At 38.0% G+C, this 14957-nt stretch overlaps 1 protein-coding gene across 1 annotated transcript; it reads left to right on the top strand.

The window, feature by feature from the left end:
* Positions 1-4681: 4681 nt before the first annotated feature.
* Positions 4682-9943, top strand: LOC110897371 (protein PAT1 homolog 1). The gene is made up of 5 exons (XM_022144124.2): positions 4682-5034; positions 5460-5602; positions 6855-6911; positions 7062-7137; positions 7646-9943. The coding sequence occupies exons 1-5, from the start codon at positions 4926-4928 to the stop codon at positions 9634-9636; spliced, it is 2376 nt and encodes a 791-aa protein (XP_021999816.1). The 5' UTR covers positions 4682-4925; the 3' UTR covers positions 9637-9943.
* Positions 9944-14957: the final 5014 nt, after the last annotated feature.

Raw genomic sequence — 14957 nt, forward strand, 5'->3', positions numbered from 1 at the left:
TATACTCCTATATGACACTACGTAACCACTAGGGTTATATTGTATTTCATGGGTAGTAAGCCCATTAGAATCATATTTGGAGTGTTAAGTCTTAGATGTCATTCTACTACTTTAACATATAAACGCAAGTTTAATATTAAAGGTTCGAATGTGTGTATATATATATTTAAGTATTACATATTATTAAGTTCAATATTTCAAGTAGGAGGTAGAAGATTAAGATCTTCGTTTAGGCACCTCGAGTCATTCATGAATGTCATGTATGGGGTAGGAAGAACATGCTTCCATTTAGGGACCCCTTGAATGTTCACCACTTCACTTGATGTAAAGACAACCAAGGAGGGTCACGAACTAGGGTTAATACAAGTATGTAAATAATCTAAACTAAAAGAAATCATCAAATCATATGAGGATTTTATGTTGGAACAACCCAAGTTGTTCCACAATCACTCATTCATCAAAGTCTAAGCTTGACATGACTTGTGGGTTGAATACCCTAACAAAACAGAAAGTTTATGAGGTTTAATCCTCTGATTTAAGTGTCTTAATCCTCTGATTTAAGTGTCTCAACCATGTTTTTAAGCTTAACCAACCATAAGAGGGGTTGTAAGCATTAGGACATTGGTGTGAGATGTGTTAGACACAAGTTGGATGAAGTTTAAACAAGTATGTAACAAAAAAGAAAGTTTTTGGTCAATTTCAGAGCAATTCCAGGTCTGATTTCTCCAAGGAGAAGTCAAGGAATCAAACTCCATGATTAACCAAGCAAGTAGGAAGAAGAATCAAGTAATTTCGTTAAGAAATGAGCAAGTTATACCAAGTTTAGTGCAAGAGTGTGAATCTGTCCGAAAATGCAGATTCTTGCTGGAACTTGAGAGTGTTCTTGAGAGATTTGAGTGTGATGAAAGTGTCCAAGTGCTTGGAGGACCTTGGGTACTTATAGGGAGGTGATTAGGGTTGATTAGAAGGGTTTACAAGTGCCAAAACTTGGTTTAAACAAGGAAATCCCGCTCAAAATTGAAGCTGGTCGCGACTGTCCATATTTTCTGCAGACCTGAGCCTCATGCGGCCCGCCTGGGATATCCAGGTAAGGTAACGCGGGCCGCGAGCCCTTTGTGGTTCGGAAACAAGTTTGTTTTTATTACATTTTAGCCCCTATAGTTGTGTAATTGATGTTTTAAGGTGTTTTAAGGACCATTCTTGCCATAAAAGCATATTTTAAGGTAAACCCAAGTACGAGGAGTATAAACCAAGTATAATTATGCGTATAAGTATCAAATCAAGTGTCGTTCTCGTTCAAAATACGTTCCATGCATAAGTTTAGACTAATTACAAGTTTCACACATAGTTTCCAAGATTATCGATTAAACATAGATTGATTCACCAAATCGAACATACGAGCATACATAGAATGCGTATAACATAGATGTAACAAAATATAAGCTTCATTAATGATCCAAGTCTCGGTTTGACAATGATTACAAAGAAGGGGACGATTACAAGAATACAAAGTTTCCAAAAATAGAAGTACGAACAAAACTCTCTATAAATGGAAAGTACAAAAGAGCAGGGCGTTACAAAAAGAGACCACCAATGAATCTAGGAGGGGTACAGTTGATTCCTACAGCAACAACTTTCTTACTTTAATCCGCAATTACAGCACATTCGGCTAACAAATCACCACTCACCACATTCACACCGTTTTTGGAGTTAAATGCAAACCATGTGGGAATATTTAAGCCTTCTTCAAGAAGCTCAGAAAACACATGTACTTCTAGCTTATTTGGTATTGTTTCGAATGCTATCAGATCAGCACCAGATTCAGCTAAAAATTGAACCCTTCTATGGTGAAAACTTTTCAAAATCTCCAAATTCATTGCATCACCATAGTCCCCACTGTATTCAGAACCATCAGTAAGATAAGCTCCATAACTCCCTTATAGTAAAGGGCTGGCCCTTTGCAGAAGCTCGAATGTATACTTCATAAAATCGCTTAATCTCTGGCCGCATCCTCTGCCCCAGGTCAGTACCATCAGCATTCTCAACAACGCTTTGATGGACATTCAAACAGTGGCATGAACACTCAAGCAGTTACTTCCTGATATATTTCAAAACCACACTGTTCACATGTGTAACCAACAACCTTCATCAAAGGTTTTACATCCGAACAGCGAGTCACAATGCCGGATATCTTAACAAGCTGACCAATATTTGAAGCCCTAATCTCCCTTAAATTGTTACAGACAAAGGCAGAACCAGAACAAGAAGCGTTGAATCTCAGCTTTCGAATGATGGTCATCTTCTTCTCTGGCGTGGTGGATCTCCGGCGACGATTTCGGTGACGGTGGCAATGACGCTAATGACGGTTTGCTACATACGGCGAGGATACGATCATCAGATCATATTCTTGTTCTCCAGCGAACGGTGGCGATGTTTTGTACGGAGAGGGATTGGATCTGTTGGGATGACATTTTGTTGATGTTTGTGAGGGGAGAAATATAGGGTTTTGTGGGATTAACCGAACAAGAACAGAGCACCAGGTGCTACTATGGGGAATTTCGGACATGTGTGTTGAGAATAAAAGATATGCTAGCAAGGGTTCCAAATCTGTAACCCTAGATCACAAGCTAATCAATAACACCAGTGTAAGAACAGGAGAATCACTCGATACCACAGACCAGAGCCTTGGGGCTCTGATACCATGTCAAAGCAAATGGATCAAAAAATGATTTCTTATTTAACCACTAAAAATTCAAACTAGAGAAATAACAAGAATTGCAACAACTCTCAAACAACCCTCACAAGCAGATCATCATCACGATGATCTGCAACACTCAAACATAATGAATCTGATGTAAAAGAGATCTTAACACAAGATCTTTAACTCACAGAGTGAAACCCTAAATGAGGAAGAAAGAGAGATGATAATTAGAGTGGCGCAGACGAAGAAATATCCGGACCAAATTCATCATCTATGATGACTTTAGGGTATCGCTTATATAGAGACTCTGAACCTTGAACTTGAACCCAATTAACCCGGATGATGGTTATAACAACTTGTCAATTTGTTATAACTATTTCTTCATTCCTTAAGCCCATCTCCATAAGCCCATCAGCAAGTCTTCATCTCCATAAGCCCATCAGCAAGCCATCTCATATGCAAGATAAAATAAGAAATAACAAATGTAAGACATAAAATATAAAACTGAAATATTAAGATATTATTTTTAACAACTCCCACATGCATACTTAATATCGCTCGTTAATGTGTTGGCGGAGACTCAATGGCGCCCCCTTTTAGCGCCCAGAGGATGGCTAAGAGGCGCTATAAGGTGCTAATTTTGCTGATTTGGCTAGAGGCGATACACCACACTCCAAAATATAAATGGCCCATAAAAACTGAAGTAGGTGAAAAGAAAAAAAATTAGTTAAATAACATATATTTTTGACTTCATCCAAGTATGAAAGTATATCAACATAAGAAGAGAAGTTTAGCTTCAAAATGTGACAAACCAACATGTTAAGAGGTAACTAGTAAAAGTTGGAATACCAAGATATGTAGTAAAAAACATTGGAGATAAGAGAAGTTGTATTCAATTGATTGCCAAGGTGTATCCTAAATATTGCTACCCTATCCCAACCATATTATTAGGCAAAATCTATAGAAGGATTCCATTTGAAAGGTTACTTATTTACATAAAAAAAATCCAATTAAGGATATAAGATTAACACAAAAGGATGTTCGAGACGTATAAACATGTCTTATGTTCACACAAACATGTGTTTTGGTTCATCCATACCAAAAGGTTGGTAGACATGCCATTCAAAAGGCTTTGTACGAACGAAGCTTGCGTACATGACACAGTGATTACGAGTCACACAAAGGCAGATAAGTTAGAACCTAAAAGACATCATGAAAACTTTTCAAACTCTCAAGGTTGCTAATACGCCATTATTTCTAAAGTAATGTTCACGAGGAGCAAAGAAGGTCTGGTTTATTATAAGCCAAGTATACAACTCAAGATGAAGATGTATGAGAGCTAATAGTGAGTAAATTTAGACATAATTAATACAATGTCATCATGAAGTACAAAAAGGTAGGTTAACAACTTAAATAAAAATATTATCTAGATGTAAAAATACAAAAAAAAGACACCGAGTTTTAATAATACAAAACTAACCCTGTATTGAAATACACACATGTTATTTCATTTCGCCCGGTGTTTGAACCATAAGAAAGACATCGTCTGCAGCTCACCAAAGATTTCTCTGTGTTTAGCCGATTACCTGTAAAATTAGATTGTTTCGTGCCTTCCATATCACCTAACACGCCACCAAGAAGATCATTTGCATTATTTTTTTTATGGTTAGATACCTTCAACGTTTTATGCACTTCAAGCAGCTCTTTCATCGTAACGAGATAAAGTTGTGCGATGTTGCACTAAACACTCACTTGGTTGAGTCTTGCCTGTAGCAAAATTGCTCCGGGTTGAGCAAGAGACTTTACAGTTTCCTCTACAATGGTGATATGCTCGGTCACCAGCGCCATCTGCATTTGCAAACGTCAACGGCCTTTTGCCATTGTTTTATTCGGGTGATCAAGCTTGTGTCGGTCGTTAAAAAGAATTAAAAATTAAAAAAATAATATTAATCCAAAATGGATACTATTTTTTTTTATTGCCACGATGATTTCTCTTTCTTTCCAGATACATAATATTGTTTGTTAGGTTACGAAATGATTGCGTTCAGACCTTCGATTCCACTGCAACAACAAACAAACGCAGTCTGAAAACTACATTTGAACATTATCCACCACGCAATTTCATCATTTCACCTTTCAATTCATCAATTCCTCAATCAATTTCACTACATCCGTACTCTTTTTCATCTCCAAAACCCTAATTTTCACCGCTTCGACCTCCTTCATGGAGAGATCTGGTAGCAGAGACTTTAGTAGCATCCATAAAGGTTCCGGTTCGGTTTCAGCTTCAGCTTCCGGTTCCGGTTCGGGTTCGGGCTCGGTTTTGGCCTCAGGTGAGCTGATTGTTTGTTGATTAGTAAGTTTGGATGTTTGTTAGTCGGTAGTTACTGTTTGATCGTGTTTTTTTATAGGAATTAGGGTTTGAGTTCGTTTTGTTATTGATTTGTGTGATTTATGCATATTGAAATTGATAACAACTGGAAGAAATTACAGTACTGTGTGTTTTGTGTGATTTTGTTTTGTTGTTTGAAGGATTTGATTTGTGTGGCTGATATGCGTTTTAAACTGATTATTGATGTGCAGATGATAAACTGTTTTAATTTGATTAAACTGTATTGGTTAATTGACAATTGGAAGAAACAATAGTACTGTGTGTGTTTGTGTGATTTTGTGCAATTTAGGGTTTAGTTTATTTTTTGTTTTGTTGTTTGAAGGATTTGATTTGTGTGGCTGATATGCTTTTTGAATTGATGTGCAGATGATAAACTGTTTGATGCTTCGCAATATGCTTTTTTCGGTCGGCATGCGGATAAGGCTGAGTTTGGGTGTTTGGAAGAAGATGATTATAGTCTTCCAGCTGGAATTGCTGATGATGAATATCATTTGTTTGATCGAGACGAGGTAAAGTTTTGGATTATGGTTATCATGCTTGTTACTTGTTAGTTATGAGCCGTGATTCGTTTGTCACAGCTGAAATTTTCAATTATTTATGCACAATTAAGGTGTAATGTGTAAGTGAATTGAGTTGAATCGAACAGTGAGGTGTGGAGTTAGGTTGAGTGATTAAAATTATAATTCGGATGCAGCTTGATTTTGAACTAAATATTTAGTTACCACGCTCATTTTTAATCTTCAAAAGGGTTAAAAATTTGTAATAATTGATTAAGCTAGCATGACTTAATTTGCGTTGTGAATATAGCTTTTAGTTAAATTTGTGCTTAAACTAAAAACATAAGTTATGGATTCGTGTAATATATATTACAAGTTATCGATGGATAAATGGTCCCATATCACACTTCACTTTGCTAACAATCTCAGCTAACCAACACTGGAAATTTGATGTATATTAATCTATTGTTATACTATAAAAATGCATTTTTATTAATATATTAGTTAAAAAATAGAGATGCAATTATTTAAAAGACGAAATTTATTTCCTAAGAACAATCATTCGTATGAATTTGCCATACATCATTGATGGGACCAAAACCTATAACGATGTTAAATTTGGTATATTTTCACATTTGAATAACCTCGAAATCACATGTCTGCCCTTTAGGCACATGACTTCATAAGTAGTGTCGCAATAAATATAAAGAGTATTTGGTAGATGTTTTAATTTATAATTTTGGGAAATTGAAGACCTGCATATTTGGTTGGTGTGTGCGCTCTAGCATTACAAGGATGGTATTAGTAGCAACTCTTATGTTATATAGAATAATTGTAACTTGTAAGACAAATGATATCAATTATTCACAAATGGTAAAATTTGAATATGATGCATGCTTAGAGAAAATGGAAAACAAAAGGTCAGGATGAGATAGAGAGAGTCCAAAAACAAATTTTAAATGATGTAATACATATAAGTTCAAACAGTAAATAAATCTTGTTTTTTTGTCAATCGGCAAACAATATTCACACCCAATTGGCTCATTTAAATTTAAGGTGAAATTGGATTGGCATTTTGGTTTTAAAGCTATTGCTTGGGATGTCGTATCAAACGTTTGAAAAAAAAGTGTTATTTGCTGTTTTACTTGTTCATCTGTTCACTTTTTGGACGCCTAATGTCGGTTGACTTCATTGGTGTAGATCCTTTTAACTTGAAGTGATAAAATTTCACATTTTATATAACTTACCTATCATTTTTCTACAGGAACCAGGTGTAGGCTCTCTGTCAGATTTAGATGATCTGTCAACTATATTTTCAAAGGTTAGCTTCCTTCTACACACAGATAACTGTTTGCAGTAACTTTCAGATTGTGGTCTAACTCTTAACTGAGACTTCGATTTATATTACGATTGTGTCCACATGTGCGTGTTTAACTGATTGTGTGTAAATGTTTGATACGTTGATTTACAGTTAAACAGATCAGTTAGTGGACCTAGACATCCTGGAGTTATTGGTGATCGAGGGTCCGGTTCCATTTCAAGAGAAAGTAAGTACACATCTAACTAGTTTATTTAAGAGTAAAATGCCGTTTTCGTCCCTGAGTTTTGGCCAGTTTTGCGACTTTCGCCCAGAGGTCTGTTTTTTCGCATCTGGATCCAAAAGGTTTGAAATCTTGTCATTTTCATCCGGCTCGGTAACTACATCCATTTTCTCTGTTAAGTCAGGGGTATTTTCGTCTTTTTTGTTAACTTAAAGGGCAATTCGGTCTTTTTCACTTTATGTAGAAAGACCGAATACCCCTGAAAAAGACCGAACTGCCCTTTAAGTTAACAAAGAGACGAAAATACCCCTGACTTAACGAAGGAAAATGGATGGAGTTAACGAGGCGGGTGAAAATGACAAGATTTCAAACCTTTTGGATCCAGAATTCTAGATGCAGAAAAACAAACCTTTGGACGAAAGTCGCAAAACTGGCCAAACCTCAGGGACGAAAATGCATTTTACTCTTTATTAAATAATGTTTTTTATATACTTTATTAACTGCCTTTTTTCAGGTTCATCTGCATCGGACTGGGTACAAGACCGAGAGTTACCCGAGTGGTTAGATCAACATATCTCCGACACAGAAAGCAGCCAGGTCAGCAGGAGATGGTCTTCACAATCACATCTTTCAGATCCTAAACCTTTGTACCGAGCATCATCATACCCTCATGAAAAACACCAATTTTTCACAGAGCCCGTACTGGCACCCACCTCATCGTTACCTTCATTTTCCCCTGGTGGTCATAACAATCTACCCTCGCCACGTCAGCATTCAAATCTAAACCGTTCATCTGGCATCGGTAGTCCCCAGATCTCCTTTCCGGACCCAAATCTTTCACCATTGGGTGGGCTCCCTCTTTCTTCTCGTTTTAGTGGAAACCGAACTCAACTGGTCCATCCAGGCTTAACCCAATACACTCAAGCCCAAAACCAATGGGCTAACGCTAACCACACGTTACATATGGATCCAGCTGGACTACTGAATAACACTTTTCAACAAAAGTTGCTTCAAAACGGGCTCTTATCACCCCATTTTGTATCACCGCATTCTCTGCGGTTGAACCCGTTTGCACTACAGCCGTACTTATACGACACCCTACCGTCTCACCCGTTACATTTAAACAAATACAGGTCGCCCGATACACAGAGAAGTAAACAAAAGAGTAAACACGGGTCACGTATCTCCCGTCAGGGCTCGGATAACAGCAGTCAGAAGAGTGATAATAAATGTCGAATACAATTCAGTTCCAAATACATGACATCTGAAGAGATCGAAAGTGTTCTTAACGTGCAGCATGCCGCAACACACAACAATGATCCGTATATTAACGATTATTATCACCAAGCCCGACTTGCGAAGAATTCTTCGAAAAACCGATTCCACCCGGCCCATCTTAAAGATTCGTCACAACGGGGCCGTAACGGTTCAGATTCACAGCCTCATATTACTGTCGATTCACATGGAAGAGTTTCGTTCTCTTTGATTCGAAGGCCACAACCGCTTCTTGAAGTGGAACCGTCATCTGGTTCGGGTGATAACAGGTCTGAAGTTAAAAGATCCGAGAAACCGTTGGAACGAGAGCCGATGCTTGCAGCTAGAATCATGATTGAAGATGGTGTTTGTGTGCTTCTTGATGTAGATGACATTGACCGTCTCCTGCAGTCAACTCAGCCACAAGATGGCGGTTCTCAGGCGAGGCAGAAGCGGCAGATTCTTCTAGAAGGCTTAGCGGCAGCTCTTCAGTTAGTCGACCCGCTTGGTGTAAGTTCGAAAACGTCTTCTGGACTGGCCCCTAAAGATGATATTGTGTTCTTACGGGTCGTATCTCTTCCCAAGGGTCGAAAACTTATTTCTAAATATCTTCAACTTTTATCACCTAGTAGTGAGCTGGCACGAATCGTATGCATGACGATTTTCCGCCACCTAAGGTTTTTATTCGGTGGACTTCCGTCCGAACACGAAGCAGCTGAAACCGTGGCTTCACTAGTAAAGATAGTGAAAACGTGTGTAAGTGCAATGGATCTTAATTCATTAAGTGCATGTCTTGCTGCTGTGGTGTGTTCTCCAGAACAACCACCACTCCGCCCGCTTGGCAGTCCAGCTGGCGACGGTGCTTCCGTTATTCTAAAATCGGTTCTAGAACGAGCGACTCAACTGTTAACCGGTGCGAATTCCGGTTTACAAAATCCGACACTTTGGCAGGCTTCATTTGATGCGTTTTTCGGGCTTTTGACGAAATATTGTTTAAGTAAATATGACAGTTTGGTACAAGCTATGTATGCACAGGTGTCACCGAACTCAGAGATTGTGTTATCAGAGGCTGCAAAGGCGATCAGTAGAGAAATGCCTGTGGAACTTCTAAGGGCTAGTCTGCCTCATACAGATGATAATCAGAGGAAGATGTTGGTTGACTTTTCTCAACGGTCAATGCATGTTGGTGGATTCAGTGGTCATAAAGGCGGTGGTGGTGGTCAAGTTGCTCCTGAATCGGTAAGAGGATGATTGTATGGTAAGAGGATGATTGTATGGTAAGAGGATGATTGTGTGGTTGCTGTTGATCTGCATCTTCATCTGCCAGCTGATGGTGAGTTTTTAAGGCCTGTGGTGGCTGAAGTTTGTTCATGGATGGTTTATAAACGTTTAAGTTATAAATACTGTGAGAACGAGTACTTGTTTCCCAGTATGTTCGGATTGGGTCGGGTTGGGTTGGGTTGGTATTCGGTGGGGAAAATGGGTTCAAGTTTGTATGTACAGTTTCTGCAAGTTTGTATGGATTTAGTTTACACCATTGCTTCTCTCTCTCTCTCTCTCTCTTGTTTTTGTTTGTTTGTATGTTTTTATTTTCGTTTTTGTTTTTTACCTGCTTTTGTTTTGGCAAGGATGCACAGAATATTGTGTGTGTGTGTGTGTGGGGGGGGGGGGTTTCGATTGTCCAGATACCCACCATCTTGATCTCTCTTGCACTTCCCAATCGTCGGTACATTGATCCCCTCCATCCCGATCTTGAGTACAATCTTAATGCTACAAGTTGATTTCCGACATCTAATGAATCGGTTAGATTTAACAAATTTAAAGAAAAAACCACATTAATGTTTCATGAAAAGCATATATATTTTTTAACTTATTTTGATCATGTAGTAAAATGCTTTTGTGTTTTCTTGTTTTGCAGTTCTTTGTGACATCTTGTTACGTTGTAGTTTGATTATTTCACATACAATTGTATGCATTTGTAAGTATGCACATAACTGTAAAACAGTGGCAAAAAATGTGAAAATATATGAAAAATGCAACTATGCTTTTAAGTAAATGATGTTTCAATATTCTTTTGCTAAAAGCTTAAATCAATCTGAATTTAAACAAACTCGAGTATAAACTAAAGCTCGATAAATGAGCCCCGAGTCTCGTTAAGTACAAAAATCGTCAAGTTTTGCGCTAAAGGACTCCGCTTGAAAAAGGACATAAAGATAAAGGACAAAACAAACGGTAAAATAAAAGATAGTTCTACGGCTCGTTTGGATACAGATTCACCACCAAACGAAACGGTAGGGCTGCGACGTCTAACCGAAGATACAGATACACCACTACAGTTAGAGAATCGTGTCTAAGTTAACCACCCAACGCGCCACGGTTGAGCTAGCATAGACGAATTAATTAACCCACAAACATGAGATAATTAACACTAAGAAAAAAAATCATTCCAAAACTCTGTTAGAAGTAGAATCGAACAAGAATCGTAAGAGAGAAAGTAAGCTCAATTCATTTCCAAACTACTCAATACAATCGGTTACAACAGTTATTTAACCTAATCACAACAGATTAACTAACTAATTCCCATATTCACCCCCTCAATTACAACAATTACAATATACCCCCCTCTACTATTTAAAACTATACTACTCCATTACATTTCATATGTAACAAATCTCCCCCCTTTAAAGATTCTTGACCTCAAGAATCAATATCAAAATTAGGATACTTCTTGACAAACTCAGTAGCCAGCTCCCAAGAGGCATCATGTAAGGGTAAATCAACCCATTGAACTAAGAATTTAACCACTGCCCTGTTCCCACTCTTTACCATCTTCCTCTCAAGAATAGCCAACGGTTGCAATTCCCCAAAGCTACTAGCTGGAATATCAACTTGATGCAGTGGAGGACCAGGAGCTTTCTTCAATAACGACACATGAAAGGTGGGATGCAACTGAGAATCCGCAGGTAATTCCAAGGTATAAGCAACTTCCCCCACCTTTTTCACAATTATAAAGGGACCAAAATACTTCTGAGATAATTTGGAATATCGATGCACTCTTAGAGAAGTTTGAACATATGGTTGAATTTTAAGAAATACCCAATCTCCGATATCAAAACTTCGTTCACTTCTCCTATTGTCAGCAAACTGCTTCATCCTATTCCTGGCCCGTTCCAAGGACTGTTTGATATTTGCAATCATGTTATCCCTTTGACTTAACCACTCATCCAAAGCTGCAACAGTAGTAGAACCATGGATATATGGTAAGTGGATAGGAGGATCTATACCATATTATGCCTTAAACGGAGTCATTTTGATGGCTGAATGCCAAGTGGTATTGTACCACCACTCAGCTAATGATAACCACTGAACCCATGTCTTCGGATCATGCATAACCATGCATCTAAGATAAGTTTCTAAACAGCGGTTCAAAACTTCCGTCTGGCCATCTGACTGCGGATGATAAGCAGTGGATAAGGCTTGTTCAATGCCTTGTAATTTTAAAAACTCTTTCCAAAACGAACTCATGAATATAGGGTCTCTATCAGAAACAATATTCAGAGGGCATCCATGCAGTTTAAAAACATTATCAAGCACCACTTGTGCAACTCGAACAGCAGAAAAAGGATGTTTTAGTGGAATGAAGTGCCCGTATTTAGTGAATCTATCAACCACCACCAAAATACAATCTTTCCCTTCGGACTTAGGCAATCCACTGATGAAGTCCATAGAAATGTCTGTGAAAACAGATTGTGGAGCAGGTAAAGGACTTAGTAACCCCGGAGATGCTACAGCTTCATACTTGGCTTTTAAACAAATTTCACACTCTTTTACCCACTTTTTGATATCTTTATCAGCCCTTCTCCAATAGAAAAGAGATTTGAATCTCTGTAACGTTGGTTGAACCCCAGAATGACCCCCTAAAGAAGAGTTATGACACAAATCTAAAATCTCTTTCCTTAGATTGTCATCTTTCCCAATCCACAACTTAGACTTTCTGGTCAACAGAATACCATTCCACGACATATGCTTAATAGTTTCTCCATTAGACAACCTTCCTATCAATTCTTTTGCTTGATCATCCTGCTGCCAATGACTTTTAATCTTGTCTACTAACAATGGATCATAAGAAGAGACTGCCATCACAAAAACAGTAGAACTATGCACCCTCGACAGAGCATCAGCTGCAGTATTTTCCACCCCCTTCTTGTATACAATATGATAGTCATACCCCATTAATTTGCTTAACCACGTGTGCTGCAGTGGCGTTGTGATTTTCTGCTCCAACAAATGCTTTAAGCTCTTTTGATCCGTTCTAATTATGAAGTGCTTAAGGATCAAATACTGGTGCCAATGTTTCACTGCCAATAAGATTGCTAACAGCTCCTTTTCATACACAGACAAAGCACACTGCTTAGGTGATAATGCTTTGCTAACAAATGCAATGGGGTGTTTGCCTTGCATTAAAACAACTCCTAATCCCTTAGAACTTGCATCAGTCTCAACAATAAATTCTTGTGTCCAATCAGGTAATGCCAGTACTGGGGCTTGTAACATAGCTGATTTCAACGCTTCAAATGCCTTTTGGGCTTCATCATTCCATTTGAAAGCATCTTTCTGAAGTAAATTGGTTAATGGCTTAGCAATTGTGCCATAAGAAGATATAAATCTTCTATAATAACCAGTTAGTCCCAAAAACCCTCGCAACTGTTTAACACTAATAGGAGTTGGCCAATTCTTCACTACTTCCACTTTTGTAGGGTCAGTTGAAACACCATCTCTGGAAATCACATGGCCTAAATATTCAATACTAGAACCAGCAAAACTGCATTTAGATCGTTTGGCATACAGCTGATTATCTCTAAACAATTGTAAGACCTCCTTTAGATCATGCACATGTTATTTGATGTTTTTGCTATAAACTAAAACATCATCAAAAAATATAAGAACTGTTTTCCTCAACAACTTCTGAAATACAGCATTCATCAGACCTTGAAACGTTGCAGGAGCATTACTTAACCCAAATGGAAGTACCAGAAATTCAAATAGGCCCTGATGTGTTCGGGATGCAGTCTTATGAATATCGTCTTCATGCATCCTCACTTGATGATAACCGGATCTCAGGTCCAATTTAGAAAACACTTTCGCGCCCCCTAGTTCTTCCAACAGTTCTTCTATGAGTGGGATAGGAAATCTGTTTTTAACTGTTTGATCATTCAGTTTCCTATAGTCCACACATAACCTCCAAGAACCATCTTTTTTCTTGACCAAAACAACTGGTGAAGCAAAAGAACTGACACTATGTCTGATAATACCCATGTCCAACATTTCTTGAACCATTTTTTCTATAATATCCTTTTGGCCCATAGGATACCTGTAAGCCCTTTGATTAATGGTTACTGATTCATCCACCAACTTAATTCTGTGATTGCAGCTTCTATTTGGTGGCAGACAGGTAGGCTCCTTAAACACATCATCATACTGTTTTAAAAGATCTGTTATCTCCGCAGATTCTTGAACAGTGGTTACAGTAGCCTGATGTTGAAATGACCCATTTAACTTTTCTTGCATACTGAAAAACTGCATTTGTGCCACTGAATTATCTCCTTGAACCATAGAAGCAAATCTCTCCATAGAACATAAAGAAATGCTATTCTTATGTATTCCTTTCAATTCAATCACCTTAGAGTCAACTTTAAACTGCATAGTGAGCTCCTTAAAGTTCCACACAATATCGTTCAATGATTGTAACCATTGGATACCCAACACCATATCATAGTTGTCCAATGGTAACAATAAAACATCTGTCTTAAACCAGACTCCCTGCATCAACCACTAAAAATCATGACACAATTTATTGCATTCCAACCCTTTCCCATTTGCAACCACCACTTTCATCAAAGGAACTTCCTTAGTGTGACAATTCATTCTTATGGCTAATTTTGAGTTGACAAAGTTATGAGTAGAACCAGAATCAATTAAGATATGAATCTGTCTAGTGCCAATAGTACCCACCACCCTCATGGTAGAAAAAGAAGTGACCCCAGTCATTGCATACACAGAAAGTTGGGCATCAGCTACTTGATCTTCTATAGACTCTTCCTCTACATTTTCTACCCAATCCTCATCATCATGAATTTCTAACACATACAAATGTTTAAATTTGCAGTTATGAGTTGGTGAATACTTCTCACTACACCAAAAACACTCTCCCTTAGCTCTTTTTTCTTCAGCTACCCTAGCAGGGACTTTTTTAACATTCTTAAGCATCTTATTAGGTGAAGGACTAGGTAGTAAAGCCAAATTGTTATTGGAACTTGTTGAAGCTTTATTACTACCAATAGGCCCACTTTTGCTACTAGAATTTACTGCTACTTGTACTGCATTATTCCTTTTAACCTCTTTATCACCAAACAAGGTATTGTACACTACATTTTGCTGTTTGGCCATAGCAATGGCATCCCTCATAATTCTTGGTTTAAAAATTTTCACTAAACATCTAATCTCTGGTTTCAACCCACCCACATAAAGACTAGCAGCATATTCATCATTCAGTTTAACTCTATTGAGTAAAG

The sequence above is a fragment of the Helianthus annuus genome, chromosome 13 (genome assembly GCF_002127325.2).
Source record: "Helianthus annuus cultivar XRQ/B chromosome 13, HanXRQr2.0-SUNRISE, whole genome shotgun sequence".
Lineage (NCBI taxonomy): Eukaryota > Viridiplantae > Streptophyta > Magnoliopsida > Asterales > Asteraceae > Helianthus > Helianthus annuus.

What these genes read in the sequence shown, in the direction of transcription:
- LOC110897371 (XM_022144124.2), top strand. Translation starts at nt 4,926, where the DNA reads ATGGAGAGATCTGGTAGCAGAGACTTTAGTAGCATCCATAAAGGTTCC. An exon ending in GGGCTCGGTTTTGGCCTCAG is followed by an intron (nt 5,035 to 5,459) that starts GTGAGCTGATTG and finishes ATTGATGTGCAG; the next exon opens with ATGATAAACTGTTTGATGCT. An exon ending in ATTTGTTTGATCGAGACGAG is followed by an intron (nt 5,603 to 6,854) that starts GTAAAGTTTTGG and finishes ATTTTTCTACAG; the next exon opens with GAACCAGGTGTAGGCTCTCT.